This window comes from Aedes aegypti, chromosome 2 (genome assembly GCF_002204515.2).
Source record: "Aedes aegypti strain LVP_AGWG chromosome 2, AaegL5.0 Primary Assembly, whole genome shotgun sequence".
NCBI lineage: Eukaryota > Metazoa > Arthropoda > Insecta > Diptera > Culicidae > Aedes > Aedes aegypti.
The window spans coordinates 9,744,931-9,770,106 of NC_035108.1; the positions used below are offsets into that span (position 1 = coordinate 9,744,931).

Sequence of the window (25,176 nt, forward strand, 5' to 3'; positions counted from 1 at the left end):
ATTCAGAAAAGGCATGAAAATTTGGTTATTTATGAGTGTTTTTTTTATTAAACTCATTAGTGGTCTAAGAACCGAAAAAAATGAAGAAGTAACTATGAAAACAACTGAAACTCTTAGATTTAATATGAACCAAACGAAGTTACTGCTGCGTAGTTGTAGATAAGATATACTTGATAATCTTTATTTTTTTCGGTTCTGACTGGGGCTTGACCTCCCAATTCCCCCTTCTGGTTGCGCCAGTGGTTCTCTAGCAAATAATAAAAAAAAACCATATAAATTGATATTGGACAGCTATCTTGGCAGAGTTATGCGAACAACACGCTAAGCCCTTCCCACAGGGGACGTTAGCCACAAGGAAAGACGTTTCAAGTAGGGGAAGTGGTGGTAAAATGAACAGGGGTGGTAAAATGAACACCGTGCCTTTTACCGAGAAAAAACAAATTTCGATTATTTTTTTTTTTAACGTACGGACGATTTAGAGCATAAATCTGAGTGTTCGAGTTGATACGTAGGTCAATTGAAGTGAAAATATCAACGAAAACAAAGATTTGAGAAAACCACGTTTGAAAATTAGAACTGACGTAACTTTTAGCTCGGAAGACTTGAGGTTTTTCAGTGAGGTGAATATCGTTATGATATGGTGTCAGATCTGATACCTTAGAATTCTTTTTGAATGGGTTACAATCATTAATGGATGTATTTTCGGTAGGGCAATGAAAATTTTCAAAAATATTTGTTTTGCTCACGTTTTTTGCATGGGGTTCGTTTTACCACCAACCGCTGTTCATTTTACCACCATAGTGCAGTTCCTTTAAATATCGAAAGAAGAATCAATTCTATTTTTGCACGCGGGAAAAAAATCGGTTCAAACTTCTAAAAACCGAGCCTAAAATCAGAGGGGGTTGTATACAAGTTTCGACCGCATGACGTTAACTAGGCTGCATAATTTGCTGCATTTGTATTAAAGTCATTTGTCATATGTTTGTAGTTTTGTTTCATTGTTCAATGCAATTTATCAATGCTTAATAACTCTCTTTGAAGAATTCGGTGGCCCTGAAAAGGGCCGTTTGTTTGATCAACACTGTAGCACCGAAAGAATCGGTCGATGAAAAAACAAACAATGATAATAACTCTTGTTTTCCACCCGAATGTTGCGGTTGAATGTCATTTCGACACATGAACCGCTGAGATTGGTTGACTTAGAGAGATTCGAAGCTAGCTTGAGATTCAGATACTTCTCCATGAACTTGGAGGTTGTTAAGATCGATGATTAAATTTCTTGTCACGATCATTGGTATGTTCTCCTTATAATACTCGAATAAGTTCCGCGAAATGAAGAGCTTCTTTTGCTTTGTTGTGGTATTCGGCTCAATAAACATGGCCCATTATAGTTATCTCCACAGCGCAGATATCACCATAATGGTCTGACCGGCCCAGTTCTACATCATGACTGGAACACACTTGCCGGATAGTTTGCGGTAAGGCCTAGGTAGACGCAGAGTTGTTTTGATGTATTGCTACACCAGCAGCTCTAGCGTAGTAAGGCTTGGCGCAGGTAAATTATTTTACCTCTAAGGGGCTGCCAGCTTCGGACAAGTTATTAGCCATCTTCATGATGGGATCGGCTGCTATGTCGGATGCTTGCACCAAGAGGCTTAGAACTTTTAAGCTCACCAAGCAGCAAGCGGATTTACTGTGCTCGATGGCTCTAACTATCTCCAACAAGTCGATGACTTTTTGCGTGGACCGAGCAGTAGTCTTCCATCGTGTTAATCACTACTTCCCAATATACATTTGCCGGCATGAGAGATAAGTTCGTAATCTTCCGATTGCTTAGTATGTTGGTTTTATGTCTATGTTTAGGAATGCATTACAACCTGGAGTTAATCCAAAAAACTGAGTTCACACAACATTTGTAAAGCATGAGCGTACGAAACAAACGCATGTTAACGTTTCTGCCCATACGTTAGCTGCAGCAGCGTCCTCGGAAATATCCTCAAATTTCCGTATTGTCAATTATTCGTAATAAATCAGATATTGTATGATGCTACGAGTTGAATTAAGAGATTATAGCAAGTATGTGGTAAACACATTATGAAATATTACACAATTAACTCATTAGTATACATTTGTTGGCCCTGAAAAGGGTCGATTGAATTGTTGAATTCGAGTAACACGGACACATTTCGATGGTGCAATGGTTGAAATCGTCTTCGCCCGATGAGGTTTGCGATGACGATGACGATGAGCGCTTCAACAAGCGGCTTTAGTTGCGGCGGCTCCGATATGCGTGTGGTTCCATTCATGTCCGACTTGCTCGCCGACCGTGTTCACAGTCTGACGGCAAAAAGAAGAATGAGCGAAAAAGTTGTCGTTGTTGTTTGAGAGGGACTTTAACCCGAAGGTCATTCGTCCCTTACCAATGAGCGAAAAAGCAGCAATCGGTCTGCTTTTATAGCGCGAAGTGGAACGTAAAATAAACGTGGAAATCTGCTTGAACAGGATTGGTTGCGTAAGAAAGAGGTCGATATTTTTCCAATTTTCGATAGTTTATTGTCGATAATCAATAGTTTTCTTTATTCGAGAAGATTGTTATATAAATTTCCGACCGATTGGTGGGAAAATATTGAAAATCTATCTATAAATGGCTGATTTATTAGCGTTCAAAATCTAACACATTTTCGATACGGCCGTAAAAATTTTAGATTTTTAATTGATACCCATTATTTGCCGTAAGACGTAGTTAACGTCAAAAGTAACACAAATTCTAGAAGATTCAGGAAAGATAATGTTAAAAAATTTGTAAAAAAAACTTCGATGCTTCGTATTCTTTAACACATAAACTGATATCTATGGTAAATTGAGAATATGGATTAGCATACAAGCTGGTAAATTTGCATGCAAGTTGACTGAATTCGATTATACAGCGTAACAAAAATGACATTTTTGCGTTTCTTAAGGATCAAATTATGTGTCTCTTGTAGATTTTGGGTTGCAGAATCTGATTCCGTTCTCATAAATGTTTCAGCACGTCACAATTTGAAGCTACAGGTCGCCAAAATTGTTTAGAACACTGGTTTCATTGATGTTTACATGAGATGTATAGTATAATTTTCCAAACTTGTTACTGATCTAACAAGCACCAAGCATGCAAAATAAGACACAGAATTTCGAATTCTGTGATAAATTGAGCAAACAAATTGCCATACAAGCTAGTTAACTTGGATGCAATTTGGCTCAAATAGTCAAATTTTACATTTTAACAGTCAATATCTCAAAAACTAGACGTGCTATGATACTTGTGAAAACGGAAATGGATGGATCCCTAATTAAATAAAAAGCGGTATTTTGGTTCTAGATGAAAACGTGTTCCGCTGGATTATGAACAGCCTATATCTTGAAGATACGACGTGGAAACAACAATTATCTTGGGAAGTGGAAAAGATTTACAGAAGCAAGATCTTCGTCTACATTGGGATTTTAAACGCTGAGGGTCTTGCGATCACCACTATGATAATTTGATCCTAAGTCTTACTTATTGACAGATGAGTCCAAATGTAGCTCAATTCGCATCACTTTAACTACTGACTGTTTGTTTGTAACCTTATAATTACTCTATATAAATAATTTTAAATGATCATTTAACATCCATTAAAAAAAATAATGTCTGTGATACTAACGAACGATCGAGCATTATTGATGAGAGTTACTGAATAATTTTGATGCATAAATCTTTATGGAAACTTCTTTGCTGAAGACCCTCAACCGTCATCTTCAAACTATCCTCGCACAGGCAATCAACGGAAAAATGTTCCTCCGTCTTGGTTTCATAACGTCACCTTCATCAGCAACACACCACATCAGCAGCGATTCGTTTGCGACGTTTCTGCTATCTACTGGTGGTGGTGTCAGAGCGAAACATAAAGAGAGCTCGCGGATTAAATCACGCTGCTGAGCATATCGATGTCTGTGATTTTGGAGGAGAAGCGATTTCCATAGCCTATGCCGGCAGCGGGCCGTAACTTCGCATTATCGGCACACTCGTAAGCTGCAGGCTTCTCAACCGTACGCGAATGAATCATGGCATCATGTTTTTTTTTCTTCTCATTAATATTACGTCCCTACTGGGACAGAGCCTGCTTTTCGGCTCTTCCGCAGTTATCAACTAAGAGCTTTCTTTGCCAAAGTTGCTATTTTCGCATTCCTATATCGTGTGGCAGGCTTGATTATATTCTATGCATTGGAATTCAAGGAAATTTCCACAAAGAAAAGATCCTGGACCAACTAGTATTCAATCCCAGATACCTTCAGCATGGCTTTGCTTTGTATTCATGGACGTTACCACTGGGCCAAGAAACGCCCTCTGGATAGAATTTGGAAAGCTGCAAATAGCTATAGATACTGAACGGTGACGGTGAAAGCATCGTGTCTCTACATGACGCCGAGAGGATGTGAATCTAATTGCGAGAGTGTTATTTGAATATTTCCAATTACGAATTTTCGTACCCGATTTCTCCATTATACAAAAGGCAAGAACATCGACTAGTCTGTGTCGGATACCGGGAAAATCCGGTCGATTCCGGGTTTTTGCCAGGCTTTGCCAGCTTGAGCTTTCTGAGACTGAGATTATGTGTATTGTGCAGGAAATTGGAATGTAATTAAATTTGCTAAAATTGAACCTTTTGCAGCCATCAGAAAATTGAAAGGATTGATAATATACTGAGGCTATGTGAGGAGCAGAGTGACTTTCTCCACAGCAGTCCATTCAATTTCCAAAATGGTAATAACCCACTATGTTGTGTTGTCGACCTCTCAGTTCCCGTATATCGGATGGATCTTGATGAACTGGCTGCCAGTTTTTGTTAAGTCATCAACAGCGACATAAAATGGCACTTTGCGCTTACATCGTGTCCCTGAAATCACCGCATCAATTTCCACTGGAAAACATTTTTCAGCGACCATTATATTTTCGGCCCCGGCGTTTTCACTCCACATACTACCAAGAATTCGTTACGAGCTGCCTCTGTCTCCCGGTCTTATCAATTTAATGTCATCTTTATTACGACTTACAAACAAGTTCTCATTTTTATCGCGTCATCAAAGGAAGGGACTTTTTTCCATTCAATGTTTCCGACGCTTTTGCTTTCCAAATTTGCACAGCACGTGTCCGGTGGCTTCCCTTTCGGTTGGCTGTTATGTACCAATTTGCACTTCAGACTTCAGTCTGGTCCTCGAATCGATGCCCCGGGACCACAATGACGACTCCGACCGATCAGAAAACTCCACAAACAAGATAAACGGACAGATTTTCACTCGGAGCAAACGCAACGGGGGCAGCCATAAAATTGTCAGCGTGGAATCTGTTCCAATTTGGAGCTCATTTACAAACAGTTTAACAGTTGGAAATATGATTATCTCGAAGTTTTGTATGACAATCGATTGTCCGGGTGGAGGAATTGAATATTGCGCTGTGATGTTCAAGGTTGATAAGTGTTCTCTTGTGCTTCGATGGGAGGCATTTTGGATTGCTGGGATTTTTGTTTTTTTACGAGAAGCACAAACTTAACTAATTTTGATTATTTCTTATCGAAGACAGTAAATAAAATATCCCATGTTGTTTTACTAATTATCAACAACAAAAATTCTATAACAAACCTGGCAAACTTGACCAGAATCCTTGCAAATCCAACTGGAATTCTTGCAAATCTGATTGGGATCTTTCCAAATCCGACTGGACTTCTTGCGAATCCGACTGAAATCCTTACGAATTCGAATGGAATTCTTGCAAATCTGAAAGGGATCCCTGCGAATCCGGAACTAATCCGACTGCAATCTTTGCGAATTAGACTGGAATCCCTGAAAATTCGACTGGAGTGCTTATGAAAGAAAGCTAGCAAATTTGACCGTGATCCTTGCAAATCTGACTGGAAATTTTGCAATTTCGTCTGGAATCGTTGCGAATCTGACTGGAATCCTTGTGAATCCGACTAGTATCCTTGTGAATTCGAATGAAATTGTAGCAAATCTGAAAGGAATTTCTGTGCATCCGAAAGGAATGAGTAATTTGTAATTTATTCATTCATTCAACGTAAGCCTGCTAGTTAAAAACTTTTGATCAGGTCAAGGAAAAGTTTACAAAAAAATTTAAAGTGATCGGAAAAATTTGGTGTTGTCTAGAGAATTTGAAAGGGAATCAGTACAATTACAAGTAATATTTCTAGTTCCTTAAATCTACGTGAAGCCTCTCTTAAACGCTGTAAGCGTCGATTGTTGCTTGATTGCGAGCCCAACTGGAATCCTTGCGAATCTGACTGTAATTCTTCCTAATCCACCTAGAATCCATGAGAAAACGATGGGAATCAATGTAAATCCGACTTGAATTTTTGCGAATCAAGCTAAAATCCTTACGTTTTTAATTGTAATGCTTGCGAATCCGACAGAAAACTTTATGAATTCGAATGGAATCCATGCTAATTTAACTGATACCATTGCAAGTTCGACTGGAGTCCCTATAAGTCCTACAAGCAACCTTGCAAATTTGACCGGAATCCTTGCAATTTCATCTGGAATCGTTGGAGACTGACCGAAATCCTTGCGAATCCAACTGGAATCCTTGTGAATCAGATTGGAATCATTTCGAATCCGACTGAAATGTTTGCGAATATGACTAGAATCCATGTGGAATCCAAATGAAATTCTTGCAAATTTGAAAGGAATTCTTGTGCATCCAAAAGGAATGCTTGCGAATCCAATTGGAATCCTTGCGAATCTGACTGGAATTCTTGCTAAACTGACTGAAATCCTTGGGTATCCGACTGGAATTCATGCGAATCTAACAGGAAACTTTATACATCCAACTGGAATCCATGCTAATTTTACTGGAATCCTTGCAAATTTGACTGGAGTAATTATGAATCCTACAACAAACCTGACAAATTTGACCGGAATACTGTGAATCTGACTAGAATCCTTGCAAATTCGATTGGAATCGTTGCGAATCCGACTGGAGTCCTTGTGAATTCGAATGTAATTCTTGCAAATCTGAAAGGAATTCCTGCGAATCAGAAAAAAAAATCCTTGCGAATCCCACTGGAACCCTTGCGAACTAAACTGGAATTCTTGTGCATCCAACTGGAATCCTTGCGAATCCGACTGGAATTTGTGAACAGGGAACTTTGTGCATCCAACTGAAATCCATGTTAATTTAACTGGAATCCTTGCAAATCCGACTGGAGTCCTTATGAATCCTAGAAGACATTTGGCAAATTTGGCCGAAATCTTTGCAAATCCGACTGGAATCCTTGCAAATCTGATTGGAATCCTTGCAAATCTGATTGGAATCCTTGCAAATTCGACTGTAATCGTTGCGAATCCAACTGGAGTCCTTGTGAATTCGAATGTAATTCTTCAAATCTCCCACCGTAATGCTTGAATTTAAAACCTGATGCTTTCCGAAAGTAGTTTTTAATATTAGTGCTGCTGATGGTGAGTGAGTCTGATGATCACAAGGTTATCTGAAACTACCATAAGCCGTAGGTTCTCGTAGAAAGTTTTTGGCCGGACGTATGTAAAAAAAACTCAATTGATACTCCTTGTGTAATTCTTATAGAAATTCAAAATAAAATACCAAAAGTATTTTTTACAAAAAAAAAATTAAACTCTTTTTGATAGAATTCTTTGATAAATTGAATGATTCAGAAATATTCAGAGCAATTTTCAAAAGAGTCCTAGAGGAACAACCTGAAGATTCCTTGGACGCTTTTATAAATGTATGTCTACAGTGGGATCCTGCTAAAAGCCCTGCAGGTTTCCGAGTAAAACTCGTCCAAAAAACTTTTAGATGAATGCTTTGAAAAATCTTTGAAATTTTGAAGTTGTTATTGATACGATATCCGGTTACCCGATAATTGTCACTATCGATAATTGAATAATAGATCGTTGACCAAAACAACATTAATTGGGCAAATTACATTTGAAAAACTAATTTAATACTATCTTCGTTATCTATTAGCATGACTTTTACAATACAATAAAAGACTTCCATAATACAGAAGCATGTATTGAGAGAGCTAAAGTAAAATTGAAAAACTTTTTTTAAAAGACACCGACACGCCGATGCTTCCAGTGGACGGTTATGTCCTTTGAAGGAAGCACCATACTAGACAACGGACTAGCATGCAACGCCCAGTGACACAGTCAGAATACGTCCCTGACGAAAAGTTTTCCGGACTGCAGCAGGAATCGAACCTACACTCCTTGGATCGATGCCACTGATTTCGCTAGAAAAAAGCAAGCCATGCAAGGCAGGTACATGGGTAGTGGGGGGGGGGTAGATGGGTAGATAACAAGAATTCCACCAGAAATACTTGAAATACATTCTCAAGAGTTGGTAGAGAATTTCCTCGAGAATCATTTCAAAAAATTTCTGATGTATCCTCCAAGAATATCGTCAGAAATCCCAAAAAAAATATTGTTATGTATGCTTTAAATGCTTTAAATGCTTTATGAAATAGGATAAATTCGTTTAAGATAAGTAACTTCAATCGAGGATGGATTACCACTTGGTGAGCTCGTTTCATGCTTGTAATAACACAAATCTATTCATAAAAAGAGGTACACGTACCAATTATTTAATTTGCTCATCACAATTATTAAAAATAGCCTTTGAATAGTTTGACATTAAAATGTGAACGCACTGAAGGATAACTTTTTAAATCGAAGCTACATTAATCTCATCACTTACTAAGGTGCATCCTGATGATTTAGCTTTCGAACCCTCTCACTAACAAAATTCCTTCCTGTAAAAACCATTGAGATGCAGAGGTATTCTCGGTCTCTAAGAGCAATGAACGTAAATTTGAAATGGAAAATTATCTCCTTCTTTTAATTATTTATTCTCTCCTTGTTTCCATTCGTCGTCAAGCAGGTCAAAGAAACGACAGTCAAGCTTTTAAGGCCAGTTTTTAGGCTAGTTTATTCATATTATACTCACACATATGCGATTATTATGAACGAAAAAAACTATTGACTGAAATTAATAATGAAAAATGTAATGAAACGAGGTCACCAAAAAGCTGTGTACAATGTAAAGTGTCTTATGTGTTATTTTAACACGATCAGATCACCTCATATACGAAATTATCATGACTACGCGTAGAGAAATATAAAGTCAACGTTCACCCCAAACACTGTGCAAACAAAGTGTCCTACAATAGCTTCGTAATGACTATTGCACATTAGATAACTTCTTTTAGTAATAAGTAATTTGTCTGATTAAGTGCATCTGTTACGGTAAACACAGTTAACGCTACTGAATTCTTGGATAGAAATCCATTGGCGTTCCATTTCATACCATCAGTTTCAATCAACTTTTCCAACTCGGCGAGAGTTATCGCCATCATCAAACCGCAAAAACATGTTTCCCTTCGGATAGAAAAAAAAGCTTTGCGCAGCCACGTACATCCGTTCACCAGTGATTTCCCCCCTGTACCTTTCCATCATCCATCTATCTATCTGTACTCACCTGGAATGTATCTGCGATGACGACGGCTTTGAGGCCGCCCTGCGACGAGTAGAAGATACACACGAAGTAGATCAGCACCACGGCCACATGCGTATCCAAACCTGTTGCCTTGGAGAGGGCAATGGCGGGCGCCAGTACCGCCACCGACGTGTAGAAAGACATCTACAATGGATACCGGATAGATGTAGGTTAGTGTACGGTTTTGCTCGGGAAAGTAACAGAATGATGGGTAGGGCGGATCAATGTACAAAAATGTTTGATATTTCTTTCTTCCATATTTTCTTCCTAATCCTTACGCTAAAAAAATGGACTGTACAATTTTCTGAACTGACGAAATAGTTTTATATGGAGATTACTAAGCATGGAGAAATTCTGATAAATGTTCCAAACACGATAGGAATGTGATGTTAAAACAAACTTATCATCTCAAAGTGAAAATTAGTTCTTCAAGCCATAATAAAATAAATTGCCGAAGAGAGGCACTCAATCTAACGAGTGGTAGAATAGATATCCATCAGTTTGTTTGATAATATACTAGCTTGTGCAAAAACAAAATTACTAAAAGAGAATTTGTTTGTTAAGTTACTTGCTTCATCGCAGCTTGCGTAATAAGGTATGACAATCCACAGTAGTAGTCATGGGGATTAAATAGTTTTACTGGCGTTAGATTTTTTTTTTCGTTTTTCATATTAATTTTCATCTTAACTGTCATTGTCTTTGGGTCACTTTTAAATTCTCACCAGAAAAAGTTGGAAAATTTAACAGAATTCTATATTTATCATAAGATTTGTAAGGAAGAAATGAGCGGTGAATTTCAAACTCTTTTGCAATTTGAACCACCCTAATGAATGCCCCATTGAAGCTGGATGCACTTGAGGAGAAAAACTCGTCATGGACCCCGAGTGGGGAGTGAGCTGAATTACAAAAGATTAGATGATATTGTACTTGTGTTTGCTGTAACTATGTGTGTTCAAAAGCACCCAACCCAAGTCAGTTTTTTTTTCTGCCACAGCGAAACAAGCTTCATTGGGAGGAAGTACGCTAGGATAATGTTAACTAAAAGGATTACAGCGTGTTACAGGATGTGATTACACCGGGTGAATGAAATTTTGCCTACAGTCAGTAGCCGGTTGAATGAGTGTATGAATTGTCGGATTATGCTTGAGGGCAACGGCAGTCGGTGTGAACTGCAGTTCTGTTTAGGTGGGCTGGTACTTGAACAAAATGTTTTAAAAAATAACTTGTTGTTTTCTTTGAGCAGAAATTGTGTGGTTTCTGCCCAAAGAAAATAACAAATATATATAAAAAAATCAAATACCCATCAAAAGTTTAACAAACACAAATTGAGTTATAAATTTATAAACTTCTGCAAATATCTCACAACTACTCTTCCAATATTATCAACATGTTTTGCGAAATATGCATAATTTAATCTTTCTTCAAAACGAGTTTCCATATGAAACCCCAACAGTTATGAATCTCACAGTAGCCCCCATTGTCAACGTGACCGCTTACCATTGGCTAATCCGCCGCGTCAACCCTAATATGGCAGCTGGGCATCAAAAGAAAATGGAAATCTTGCAAAAGCATTTTACAGCCGGAACAAGAGCTTCCATCCCATCACGCTTCGCCTCTTCTCGTTCAAGCTAATCAAATCAGAGGCGACGACGACAAAGACAATGGATATAGCCTCCTTGACGGTCGGCTCAAGTCTTGCTCTAAAGTTGAGCTGGGAAATGTTTGCTGTTATAATTGTTAATCAATAAAACCTCCCTTCTGGAATGCTTTAGCAATCAAATCCACAAAAAAGGACCATTTTATTCTGCCGAAGCTAATTGGTTTCTGGCTTTCAAGTCGAATCGAAAAAGCATACGCTCAAGCCAGGGGAGGATGGCAAATTACATCAGAAAGTTGATTAATTGGTGGGTTTTTGGGACTGTTTGATTGAATTGTGGAGTCAATTTGTGTCAGTGCCATAATCAGATCCCATCACATCGTCGGTTATGGGGGGATGTCGAATCCAAGGAAACGAGTTATTACGTCGGTCTAAGCCTTTTTCGTCGTTTCGGTCTCGATGGAAGTTATGTGTGGTAGATGATTTAATTTGTGCGTGGAATCTCTTGGAAACCGACTGGCTTACCTGTAAGACGTACAGAACCGCACCGAAAACCCGCAGTCTGTTGTCGAATCTCGATCCCAGGTACTCGTAGCAGCTCGTTAGGTTCATTTTGTAGTAAACCGGATAGAACAGTTTGATGGCAACGGGGATGACGAGCAGAGCGGAAATTACTGGAAATCAAATAACATTTAGAAACACCCAGATACACAAATATGTTTGCCTTGTCGGGGGCTGAGTCAACTTACCTATCAGAGCGAACTGGGTACCACTGAAAAACATTTCCGATGGGTTTCCGAGAAGCTCGATGGCCGTGATGAAACTCGTGGTCAGGCTCAGTGTCACTGGGAAAACGGTCATGCCCGAGCCGAGCAGAAATTCGTTGGAATCGGAGGCCTCCGTTTGGTCTTTGGATTTGCCAAAGTAGCCGTAGAATATTCCTGCGAAAAGGAGAACCAGAATCACATCATGAGTGCACTGTTGACGAATCAAATTATTTTAGAATGGAAAATATAAATAGAAAATGTGGAATCCACTTTTGAGAATTTCTGTCATGTGCCACTTATAAGTTGATGATAATAGAAAATACTGAGACCAGTAAGCAAAAGCTCAATCTCAAATTTCATAAGGCTTCTCCCCGAAGTATATCTACACAAAACAGTGTTCGTCCAAGGCCTCTTCTGAAATGATATACAATCGACTCTCCACATCTCGATGTTCTACATCTCGATCTTCATTCTGCATACGATTTCTCTCTCCATATCTCGATATGGCGGCATCCATTTATTACGTAACGCTAAAATTTGAAATTTTTGACCCCCTCCCCCCTTCCGTAACGCTTTTTGTATGAAAAATTTCAAATTTTTGTATGGACCGTAACGCTTGAGCCTACTCCCCCCCTCCCCCTAGAGCGTTACGTAATTTGTGGATGCCGCCTATCCTCCTTATCTCGATATTTCCATATCTCGATGTGTTCCTGTTGGTTGTTTGTTCCCAATTTTCTCTCCGTATGTCGATATGAACATTATCAAAGGATACTAGACCAGATTTAAATGGTTCAGAACAATTTGAAAACAAGAAATGCAGTTTGTTTGTTTATTATTTTCCTAAAAACGGAGTGTTTTTCAATCTAGTGTTCATTAAATTAATGTTCTTTGTCTCGATCTCTTCCTATCTCGATGATCCCTTCGATATCGAGATGTGGAGAGGCGACTGTATAATGTGTTTAATTTTTACACATTATGATGAATTATTATAATCTGGAAAATAATCAAACAGCATATTAAAAATATATGTTTGAGTAAATATTAAATCAACGAAATTAACTTGCCCTAATTGCATATCTATGGAGAGATACTCGTACATTCCGTTTTCGACAACAAAGTCGAAATTTTCAGTTGCCAATAACGGAAACCATGCCAAAATCGGAACCCATTTTTGCCATTTTATTTTTCAATAATCGTTCTTCAGAGTATCATTAGATTGTTTTTACATCATCCTTATGGAATCATATGATGGCCAGACTTCGAAACGGTTCACTTAGAAACATATTTCTATGCTATGAATTTTTAGACCCGAAATGTTCATTCTGACAGATGTTCTGTTTACATTTCATCACCTAAGAGCTCAGTTTGACACATACCAATTTACACATTCTGAGGCTATCGCTTAGATTCCTAAGAACAGCAAATATTATTGACACATATCAAGCTTCAGATGGGAATTTTCAAAAGTCTATTACTTCCAGGCTAGCAATCCCCAAATTCCGCTGGAAACTTATTCAGAAACATAAATATTCTGCCAGAAATACTCTAGATATAACTAGAATTCCGCAATATCTCTAGAATTCACCAAGTAACCAATAAAACATTCCAAGAATCCCGCAAGAATATGGATACCTGAGATAAGATGTTGGAATTCTATTTGAGATAGGGAAAGTGTACCAGTTATGGCTATAGTGGTTCCCTATTTGGCCATATGTGTTTTCTCGAAAGTTTTCACATTTTGAATATTTTTGAATGTTTAAACATCAAGATTCATTTGATATCAAACTACTAGAATACATAGAATGATTAAAAATTTGAAAATAATCAAATTATCGCGTAAGACGAAATAGGGAACCATTATGTCCATAACTGGTACACATACCCTACATATAGATATTAATGACGCTATGGAACCTTGTGACTACATGACCATCCCGATGTAAATAAGCTCTGACTAGTATTTTAAATGTATGAGCATGCCAAAAACGGAATCCAGCAGTATTTAACTTGTAGTCTTCATCAGTATCAGTTATTCACTGTGGTAGTCGAAATACACGTATCTGTCAAAAGATAAGCAATTAAGGCAGAATGAAAAGGTACAATAGTCGAGTGATTTTTTTTATTCTCTTTATTAACCCTCTAAAAGGGTGCAGAGCTACTTAAGCACTTCCATGATTCACTTTGGCATGTGGGTTTTTTCTCAACCAAATTGTCAAAAAAATTGTAATCAGAAGCACGTCAATACTATGCATATTATGATCACCTATGTAGCTTGCAAAAACCCCATTGCCGAAGTGAATCAAAAGTGACAAAAATTCGTCAACAATTTGTAAATTTTGTGTTTATAATTTTTGTTTTTGAACACCTTCTTCTTCTTCTTCTTGGCATTAACGTCCTCACTGGGACAAAGCCTGCTTCTCAGCGTAGTGTTCTTTATGAGCACTTCCACAGTTATTAACTGAGAGCTTTCTTTGCCAAAGTTGCCATTTTCGCATTCGTATATCGTGTGGCAGGTACGATTATACTCTATGCCCAGGGAAGTCAAGGAAATTTCCTTTACGAAAAGATCCTGGACCGACCGGGAATTGAACCCAGACACCTTCAGCATGGCTTTGCTTTGTAGCCTGCGGACTCTAACCGCTCGGCTAAGGAAGGCCCCTGAACACCTCTATCCTTTTTCATTTTTTCTTAAAACCTCTTCTGGTTTTTTTGAATAATAAATATTTAAGTTTTTACTGTATTTTTGAAACTATTAAATTTTCCATTTTTTTCCAGGAACATATTTTATTTTCCGTGTAGCTAACGGAAAAACAGGTTTCATATTTTGAAGGTTTCAACATTTTATTTGTACTCAAGTTATACTGTCCTAGAAATTCTATCATAAAATTGCTAAAGGACTGATCATATAAATCCTGTTTCGATTTAATACAGTTTCCTACAGTTTTTCACCCTGTGTATGTTAGGTATTCACGAAAATGTTTAAACTTCATCACTCCACGGGCTCGCAGTGCGTAGATGGCCGATCAAAACTTCTTACTTAGAAAGAATAACTGTCGAAAACGAGTTTGGCCAGGAGGGTGCTGCTTATATTTCAAATGTTCTCAAAACCAAAAATTCGTGTGCTCTGCTAAATTTGAATGACATAAAGATATAAACCTAAAGTTTGAGCTTGAAATATTAAGGATTAGAGGTGGCGCAAGCGTCTTGACGATGGATTTTCAAGTGATAAAAAATAGCCTTTCATAACATAACTTCGTTATTGTTCAACCAATTTTGAAACTTTTAGCTCCGTTAAAAATTAAATTTCTGAAAAATTTGTAAAACATCATTTTTGTCTTAAATTAAAACTAGTTTAAGTTAAAAATATGTTTCTACATTTTTTTATTTAAGGAATGTTCGAATCCTCTGAGCAGAATCTCAAATAGAGAAACTTTAAAGTAGATGGAGTACCATGTTCCTTTTAATTCCGCTCCTAAATGCTTATCTTTGACAGATACGCGTATTTCGACTACCACTTGCAGTCTTCTTCAGAGTCAGTTACTCGTATCCACTGAAGGAATCGTCGCACTCTACCTTAAATACTAACACCAGATAAGTACCTACGCAATCAAACTACCTAGGAAAAATTTCGACAGGAGTATACATGTCATGTCTTGGTCGAAAATTGAAAAAGAGGGAATAATAATAATTATACAAATCTACCTAGGTATTCAAGCTCGTTTATATTTCTTAGGTACAAACTTAAACAGCCTTGACAGTCCGTTTCCTTGATCCCTATTAAGAAGTAGTGAAGGCTTTTGTTTGTAAATTTCTAAACTTTCAGCGACGTCTAGTTTCCAAGATGAAGATACGCTTCGTACGATGTCTATGTTATCGCTTGTCATTTGATGTCCATCCTGGAAAACATGTTCAGCCACTTTCGATTTAAAATCATGCGCTAATCCCTTTTCTAATTCGTTGCCCGCTTTTTTTACCTCAGCAATATGTTCTTTGAATCTTATTTCTAGAGTTCGTTTTGTTTGTCCTTTATAGATTTTATTACAATGGGGGCATGAAATTTTATATACTCCTGCTCTATTCAGTTTATTAATTTTATCCTTTGTTGATGCTAGTCTAGATTTAAGCTGACTACTCCTACTGCTGAAAACCAAATCTACTCCATATTTTCGAAATTTCTTAGCCAAAGGCTGTGTAATCTTGGTATCAAAATTCACCGCTACTCTTTTTAAATCCTCTTTTTCGGCAGTAAGTGTTGTCATACTTTCACTTAAAGGAAGGGTTTGCATTCTATGTATCATATGGTGAAAAGCCGCCATTTTATGCTGATAAGTGTGGTTGGAAGTACTCGGAATAACTCGCATAGTATTAGTTGGTTTCCGGTAAATTTCAAATTCAAAGTGAGACGATTCCCTAGTAATTAGCAAATCCAAAAAAGGTAGTTTATTATCCTTTTCCTCTTCATGAGTAAATTTTATATCTTTGTGGATACTGTTAATTGCTTCTAAAATTTTTGGCAAATAATCCTTTTTGATAATGCTAAACACATCATCTACATATCTCCACCACCGCTGTGGTAACAAATTTTTCTTATCAGCATAAAATGGCGGCTTTAAAAAAAGGTACACGGTACTCCATCTACTTTAAAGTTTCTCTATTTGAGATTCTGCTCAGAGGATTCGAACATTCATTAAAGAGTTGTAATGGCTTCCACGCTTTCCGAATCAAATACTTTTATCAAGCTGAAGAAGTCCATCGCAGGGTTAAAAAAGGACATAGCATTTTTAAGTGAGTGTCGTAAGCTTAATCTCACACCAAAGAGTCATAAAATTAAGGTTAGAGGTCAGGTCCCCCAGGACATTATTAAGAAAATGGAATCAGAATATTTACGATCCAGTATCAAGAAGTTGCACTCAGAACTGAACTCACATACATTGAAGTGCTATAGTTTACATTTGAAATTCGCCAATACCCTTGGGAATTTCCACTTTTCCTTACCAAGGTGATACAAGCAGAGGAGTGCGAAGCACGTAGAAAGAAAGATATTCACTCAAAAAAATTAGCAATTTTAAAGAATAAGCAGCACAATACAGTGGTAACAGCATTGCCGAAAGTCCATTCTATTGAAGGTTTTGTGGTCAATCACTCGACGCAGCAGTTCTCAGAAGAACAATTGACACTTCTCAATAAGGGATTAGCATATGCGGTTGCTACAAAACCAGATATTGAACAGACAATAATCGATGTTGAAACCGCCATTACACACAATACCAATAGAGTTGCAAGAATCAGCTAGAAATGACACTGAAGAGTCGTGAAAAGGTAACAAATTTCAATTAAGAGGTCAAAATAGTGATGAGGATAAAGTTTTGAGTGAACTTCGGGATAAGTCGGTATACTATGTAAAAGCGGACAAGGGCAATGCAGTAGTTATTTTGGATAAAGATGATTATGATAATCAAATGAACGAAATAATAACCACTGGTCCCTATAGGCATTTTAGAGTCGATCCACTTCCCACAATGGTGAGACATGTAGAAAAAACTTTAAAAGAATGTAAGCCACATCTTGGAGATAACACTAGCTCAAAGTTTCTAATCCAGTTCTACCAAGAATTAAAGGATTGCCAAAATTTCACAAACCTGGCAATGAAATGAGAGAAAGACTAGTTTTGATTTTAAATAAGATAGATGTTCTACAAAGTCTTCATAAATTTAATTTCGAGGACAATGATGTTAAACGTTTCAAAATTGGTTAAAATAAATACCATAATAAAGTTATGTATATTTCACTAAAGGCAGAGGCGCGTCCACGTTCGAAACCATGGGTAGGACAAACGTTGGAAAATATTTTGTGCACATTGAAGCTAAGAAAAATTTTAACCCTATGGAATCCTAGACTGGAAATTTCAAGTTACCGTATTCAAAGGGCTCAAACGCAAAGGGGTGTAAGTGACATCTTGGTCGGTTTTGAGTTGAGGAAATTCTTCTGTTTCCAAGCGTTCTAAAGATATTTCAAGTGACTTATCCGCTCAATAGACAAAATAACATGATTGTTAGAAAACTGGCTTGTTTTTATTATTTGGCTCTCATACAATTTGTATGGAATGGAAAATTTCAGTTAAAGTTCGAAGTAGATTTTCTCAAAACTGAGTTTTTTTTTCACTGACACCCCTTTGCTTCTAACCCCCTCATTTTCACGCCAAACTACGCACGTGGCTTAAAATAGGAAATTAGAGACCTATTGCATGAAAAAAGAGACTTTAAAAGATTCAGAAAGAGGCAGTGAGGAGTCGTAACAGGAACCAAGAAAACAAAACGAAACCTATTAGAAGCAGGAGTTCTGGCAGTTCCTTCTTGAAGAGTTTCATTTTTCATAGCATCAGAGCAGGCATTTCAAGATCCATGGGGCCCAGATAGCCGTAGCGGTAAACGCGCAGCTATTCAGCATGACCATGCTGAGGGTCGTGGGTTCGAATCCCACTGGTCGAGGATCTTTTCGTAAAGGAAATTTTCTCGATTCCCAGGGCATACAAGTATCTTCGTACCTGCCACACGATATACACATGCAAAAATGGTCAATCGGCAAAGAAAGCTCTCAGTTAATAACTGTGGAAGTGGTCATAAGAACACTAATCTGAGAAGCAGGCTATGTCCCAGTTGGGACGTAACGCCAGAAAGAAGAAGAAGAAGATGTTTTTGGAATTACGTGATTTTTACAGGAATAACATCTGCAATTTATTAAGATAAAATGTTTAGATGTTACTCCGAAAATTTCCTAAAGAGTTTGACTAGGGAATTTTGTTTTGGATGCCTCAAGAATTCAACCTAGATTTACCCAAAGAAAACCACAGAAACCGAATTTCTTCAGAGACTCATCAGAATTCCTCCAGAAATTCTTTCATATTTTTTTTCAAGAAAATCTCATTTCCTCTAAGATTTTATCCAATGATTAATCAACCTTTCTAGGGATTTCATATAAAACTGTCTTTGAGAGTTAATATAAGATTTCAACTAGATTTCTCTAAAGATACCTTCAGAAATTCCCTCAGAGATTTCTTCTAAGGTTTCTTCAGAGATTCCTCCTGTCATACTTATATTTTCTCCAGGAAAATGCCAATGCATTATTTTGGAAGAATAAATAACGCCTGAACTCTTGAGTAAGTTGCAGGGGATTTCCTAGATAATTTACTAAGATAAACTTAAAAACAAAATCAATCGAATCTCGGGATAGCATTTTGCAGGATTTTCTAAAGGAATTCCTCGAAAAACATTGGAAATAATCTCTATAGAAGAAATGCTTGCAGGCTTTCTTAAAAAAAAAAAACCACAGTGATTTTTTTTTTTCAAAAATTCGAAGATAAACCTTTAAGGATTTCTTCTGTAGAAACCTGTGGAAACCTTAGAAAAATCTCCTAGAAATACAACTAGAGAACTCAGTTGAAGAGATAGTGAAAAACATATCTGGTGAAAACTCAATGATAGGAAATTACCGGAGGTAGTCGCAAGGAAACCTGGAGCATATTTTGAAGAAATTTTTCTAAGCATCCTTTGTAAAATAGAATTTCTGGGAAAATTAGTAGATAAATCTCTAGAACAATTTTGAAAGAGATCCCTGTAAGAGACCCTGGAAAAATCTAAATAAAAACACTATGATAATTCCTGAAGCTATTCTTAGGGGAATCTGAGATAGAATTCATGAAGAGCCTGTTGGACCCTTTATAGTCTCTGAAATTTCTCTGAAGCATAGTTTAATTTGTTTTACAAGCTTTCTGCTGATCTAATTTTTTATTTTTATTTTTATTTTTTTGGTAAATCGTGGGTAGGACAATCCTTTGAGTGTCCTACCCAGGTGTTTTTGTGCGTAGTACATGTCCTACCTGTCCTACCCACTTCCCGCGCCACTGACTAAAGGTATTTTTTATACCTTAAAATTTCACCTTCAAGTCGCTTGCGTTTCCTCTAAATGTTAATTTTGTTTTTGCTCAAATTTTGAGGTTTCCCTTTTTTTTATTTGAATTAAGAAGAATACCCGAATTTTTGGTTTTTGGAAACTTCTGTAAAATAAGCCACACCCTATTGGCCAGACAAGTGAGAGATAAAATAGAAGAAGAAAAATTGATCATTTCTGAAATGATTTTAAGCTACTAAACGCGAGGAGCTTTCAGATTTCTTCTTTTCGTTCAGAAATTTTCAAGAAACGTACTATTAAACAAATTTAATTTTATATGCCATAGTTGTTAATAACTTTCTTTCTTATTAAGGTAAGAAGGAAAGATTTTAACAATTATGGCATATAAAATGAAAACTACATAAAATTACACGCATTACAGCAGACTTGTACTGATTCGGCAAGCTTCCGGTGAAATTGCAAATATTTCTGATAGGATTTTCTGATAGGAAAATCAATAAACTCTAAACATCTAGCAGTACCTTACAGATCATTCTTATTTTTTGGTGACTCTGTATAGACGTCAAACTCACTAGCAAAAAGCAGCTTTCTATGGATTTCAAATCGTTTTTAAACTAATTCAAGGAGAATTTCAAAAAATAATTTATAATTATCTGTGGCACGAATTGAAGGATAGCATCGTTTTTTTATCTTTCTCAATTACTGTTATCAAATATTTGCTTCTTTTTTTTCTAAATATATTGGACAAAATTACATTTTATTTTAATGGGAGCCCGGGGCAAAAGAATTCTAAAGCACTGTCCTAATTTTAGTAGCAAACGCTTAAATATAGGCCAGCAACACATGTTTACTGTTTTTCGTTGGTATAAGCTCCAACATTTCTGAACGGTTTTTGAGATTGTCACACTCCTTGGTTTAAACTCAAATTTTGGGTGTATTTTATTCTCCGTGTCCCTCCCAGATAGGGACAACCCCAGTGTTAAAACTAAAACACCGTTTTTGTCGACTAGGTGAACGTCAAACATGATCAAAAGTGTCAAGGTTCATATTTGGACCCATTTTATATGATACAGCCGCTGTTTAAGCCGGAAAAATTGCTAAAGTAGTTGCAAGAACATGTTCTTTCATATTAATAAATAAAAATAAGATTTCATTAAATATTTTAGGACCCTATTGTCCCCATTTCCCATCTCCCCCTTCAAATTTCGGCTTGGCAACCAAAAAGTGATTTGAGGAATGTCATCAAGTTTCAGAAGAACTTTCGTTAGAAATTTGACCAAAAACTTTGCCGGTAGTTAATCTGCAATTCTTCATCCATGTTCAAGTTTTAGTCAACTCCGTTAACCGTTACGTCCCCGACCCCGCCAAGGCAGTTTTATCAATTTTCGTTCTTATGTTTTTTTTTTTTTGGAAACCATCATTAGTATGTTTTAGATGGAGACAAATGATTTGCCATTAATGGAAAATGCAGAATTCGGAACCATGCTGGAGATATTCCGGGTTGTACTGGGGTCACAAAGGTGCCAAACTTGAGAAATGTTATTATTTTTTATTTGTTTCAATTACAATTATTTACTTTTTACGTCCAAATCATATCGTGCCACATCGCGATCTTCATGAATTCGAGAGAACTTGTCAATAAATGATGAATAAACTCTGTATCAACAAATGTGACCGCTCCAGTGCACCTGAAACAGGTTCCGCCAGGGCTTTTTCGGGGGCATATACTCCTTATGTCCAATATTGTGCGACGTTTCAATCTTCATGATCATGATTCAATCTTCATTTGAATGAACATGTCAACAAACGTATAATTAACTGAGGTAGCTAATTAACATAAGATTATTTGTCTTCTTATGTTATATTGATGCATTTCAGGAAAAGTACTGTATTCTGTAAACCACGTATTTTCAAAAAATCTAGTTTATGTATTTCAATGAACTACTTTTTATCTAAAGTTCTTAAAACATTTCCGTATACATTTTATACCAAATGTTCATTCGAGTTCATGAAGATATGTTTTGGTCATTGAACGGAAAGAGACCTTCGTGGAACCTATGTCAGTTGCTCTGGAGTGGCCACCCAGCTTAGCCCAGCACTTCTGATTTTCATGCCAAAAATTATTATGCATTTTTTATAGCAAAATGGAAGTAACAAATCACTAGTGCGACTACTGGGCAATGTCTACAAAGGGATCGCCGACCCTACAATGGACTTGTGGAGAAATCTGCTTTCAACCAATTCTAACGGCTTCTTCTTTCTGGAATTACGTCGAAACTAGCCTGCACTTCTCAGCTTAGAGTTCTAATGAGCACTTCCTCAATTATTACTTGAGAGCTTTCTTTGCCAATTGACCATTGTTGCATGTGTATATCAAATGTCCAACCCAAAAAGATCCTCGACCGATGGGATTCGAACCCACTTGGTCTTGCTGAATAGCTGCGCGTTAACCGCTACGGCTATCTGGGCCCTCAATTCTAATGACTGAACTGCATTTGAACTCTGTTCTTCCGTCTCTAAAAAGTGCTTTCCGTTCAACCGATTCAAAAACAGTTGAACGGTCTGAAAGAAACCTTATGTAAAGCTTTCTGATTCTGCCCTTCCATTAGTCTCCATTTGGACACATTTATCAAATTACATATCATTCGAAAATTACGTCACCAACCCCCACACGCGAGATGATAGGAGCTTATCAATGGAGAAACAGTTGTCATCTGTCAATACTTTGAAATGACATCGACCAGCCACCGCGGTGTGACGTGTAGCGAGATAATGAATTTAAAAATTTGCGAACAAACAATGAGCGAAAAAACCCACGTTCCTCTCTCGCACTTCCCACGCTCCTGAGTCATGATTAGATCTGTCACAATATGTCACCAACAATCCAATTCTCGATAGCTTTTCGCTCAAAGCCGTTTCGAGCTGTCTCTGTTTGCGTTGCATTGTCCTTGTAACGTTCTTCAGTTCGTTCACTGCGATAATTGGAAGATAATAAGGACCCGTGCCAAACAATATGCTGATGGCGTTTCTCCATCGATGCCCCGCCAAATTGACAAATTCGGTTCGAAAACAAGATACCTGGCACAAAGGAAGCTGGAAAAATCTGGATTAAACTTACCGATTCCGAGCGAAACGACCAGCATGAACCCAACAGCTGAGTAATCATACGGCGTAAACTCGCCGGTGTGGGCCATCTCTTCGCTGCCACAAGTGGGCATATTCTGGGGCTCAGCCCCGGAGGCACCAACAGCGGCAAGGGCGAGCAGCATCACGATAGTTATCATTTTAGCTGGGTAATACTGTTTGAATTGTCTCTTATTTTTTGGTAGATAGTTTTTGGTGGGGTAGGATTCTTAATAAATACAATTGCTATTAAACTAAATCACTTTATTCTTTCACAGCTGCAGATTGCAGTAGTTGCTTCCCAATGCCGCTTTTGAAGCTGGATATTTTTTTTTATATTTTACTTCCGTTGGGTAGCGAACGGAATTTTTGACGCCCTTGAACCTGAGTCACACGTAACACTTGATGGGTTCCTTTTTAGTGGGCGTCCGAGCTTCTGCAGGAAGGTTTATCTGAAAGAAAGCGAGGAAAATATGTAAATTTAGTACGGTATTATCAAATAGGGGGTGTTAATTGGTCGTCAATACACAAACGAGGTGGTCAGCAGTAGCGTAGGTAGAAAATAGCTAGGGGGCGGTGCAACGGTCCGGCAGGATTTTAAACATTTTCAACTTCTAAACGATGCATGCTGAACACAATAATATATTACGTTATTTTCGTAACTATGTTTCGAAATTTTGCCAGATATGTTTTCAAGAAACTTTTTACAATTTTTCTCGAAGTATATTAAACTTTTAGACGTTAAGTTTCATATTCCTGACACTTTTGATTCACTTCGGACGAGTTTTAAGCCTGCCAAAATCATTTTGATCATTTTTAGCTACAATTGCTAAGTTTTTAATAAATCGCTCAAGGAAAAAACTCCTGACAAAGTGATTTATTCATGATGTTTGCAAATTACTCCATTAAAAACGTTCATAAAATTTCACAAAACAAAATTTCATCCAAGAAAAATGCCATTTGTGTAGGCAACAAATGAAACCATTTTTATATGGAATTCTGGAAAAATTAAGGCTAACTGATTAGACAAAATTGACTCGCTAATTGAGCTTCATTAAACTCTAACATAATTGGGACTTATACTTGTTTAGTTTTTCAGTGTAGGCCACAAACAGGGTTGGCAGGTTGGAAGTGGAGTAGACAAGACATTTGGATGACAGAAGATATTTGGAAGACAATTCTGAATTTTTAAAGACAGTTGGACGAAAATTTTACATGTCCAAGTTTAAAAATAAAACATCTAGGTTTAAAATTACTGAAACTCTTGTAGAAGATTCCCGGTAATCCTTCCAACTCCATTGGAATCAGGAATTCATTTAAAATTATTTCAAGGTTTGCTTAAAATTTTTTACATGAACTCTCCCAGGGATTTCAGAAGAAGTTCTTCTAGTTATGATCGCAAGAATTGTTCCATAGATTCCTCCAAGGTATTTTTCTTAAGTGGTTCCACTAGATTTTTTTTGTGAATTCATCAAAGGATTCTTACACGAATTTGATCATTTTATTTTTTAAAGATTCCCACAAGGGAGTAGTGTTTGATCCTTTGCTCGCGTTACTTGCTCCTGTGGGGGCGGGTGATGTGAGCAGGATCAATCGTGTTGCGCGTCGCTCGCGTGGCATGTATAAATAGTGGCGTGATTCGCGGATAGGGTCAGTAGTGTTTGATCCTTTGCTCGCGTTACTTGCTCCTGTGGGGGCGGGTGATGTGAGCAGGATCAATCGTGTTGCGCGTCGCTCGCGTGGCATGTATAAATAGTGGCGTGATTCGCGGATAGGTTCAGTAGTGTTTGATCCTTTGCTCGTGTTACTTGCTCCTGTGGGGGCGGGTGATGTGAGCAGGATCAATCGTGTTGCGCGTCGCTCGCGTGGCATGTATAAATAGTGGCGTGATTCGCGGATAGGGTCAGTAGTGTTTGATCCTTTGCTCGCGTTACTTGCTCCTGTGGAGGCGGGTGATGTGAGCAGGATCAATCATGTTGCGCGTCGCTCGCGTGGCATGTATAAATAGTGGCGTGATTCGCGGATAGGTTCAGTAGTGTTTGATCCTTTGCTCGTGTTACTTGCTCCTGTGGGGGCGGGTGATGTGAGCAGGATCAATCGTGTTGCGCGTCGCTCGCGTGGCATGTATAAATAGTGGCGTGATTCGCGGATAGGGTCAGTAGTGTTTGATCCTTTGCTCGCGTTACTTGCTCCTGTGGGGGCGGGTGATGTGAGCAGGATCAATCGTGTTGCGCGTCGCT

At 37.7% G+C, this 25,176-nt stretch overlaps 1 protein-coding gene across 2 annotated transcripts in view; it reads right to left on the reverse strand.

Moving 5' to 3' along the window:
* The window catches only part of LOC5567814 (sodium-coupled monocarboxylate transporter 1), a 269,027-nt gene that overhangs the window by 204,111 nt on the left and 39,740 nt on the right, over positions 1-25,176 (reverse strand). Inside the window, exons 2-5 of one of the 2 annotated variants that reach the window (XM_001657669.2) lie at positions 22,932-23,388; positions 11,888-12,079; positions 11,664-11,812; positions 9,524-9,685 (exon numbers count right to left, since the gene is read on the reverse strand). In XM_001657669.2, coding sequence (XP_001657719.2) covers positions 9,524-9,685; positions 11,664-11,812; positions 11,888-12,079; positions 22,932-23,097 — 669 coding nt within the window. In that variant the 5' untranslated portion in view covers positions 23,098-23,388. Of the gene's footprint in view, positions 1-9,523; positions 9,686-11,663; positions 11,813-11,887; positions 12,095-22,931; positions 23,389-25,176 lie in introns of both variants that reach the window. The other variant, XM_021839878.1, reaches the window with a different exon arrangement.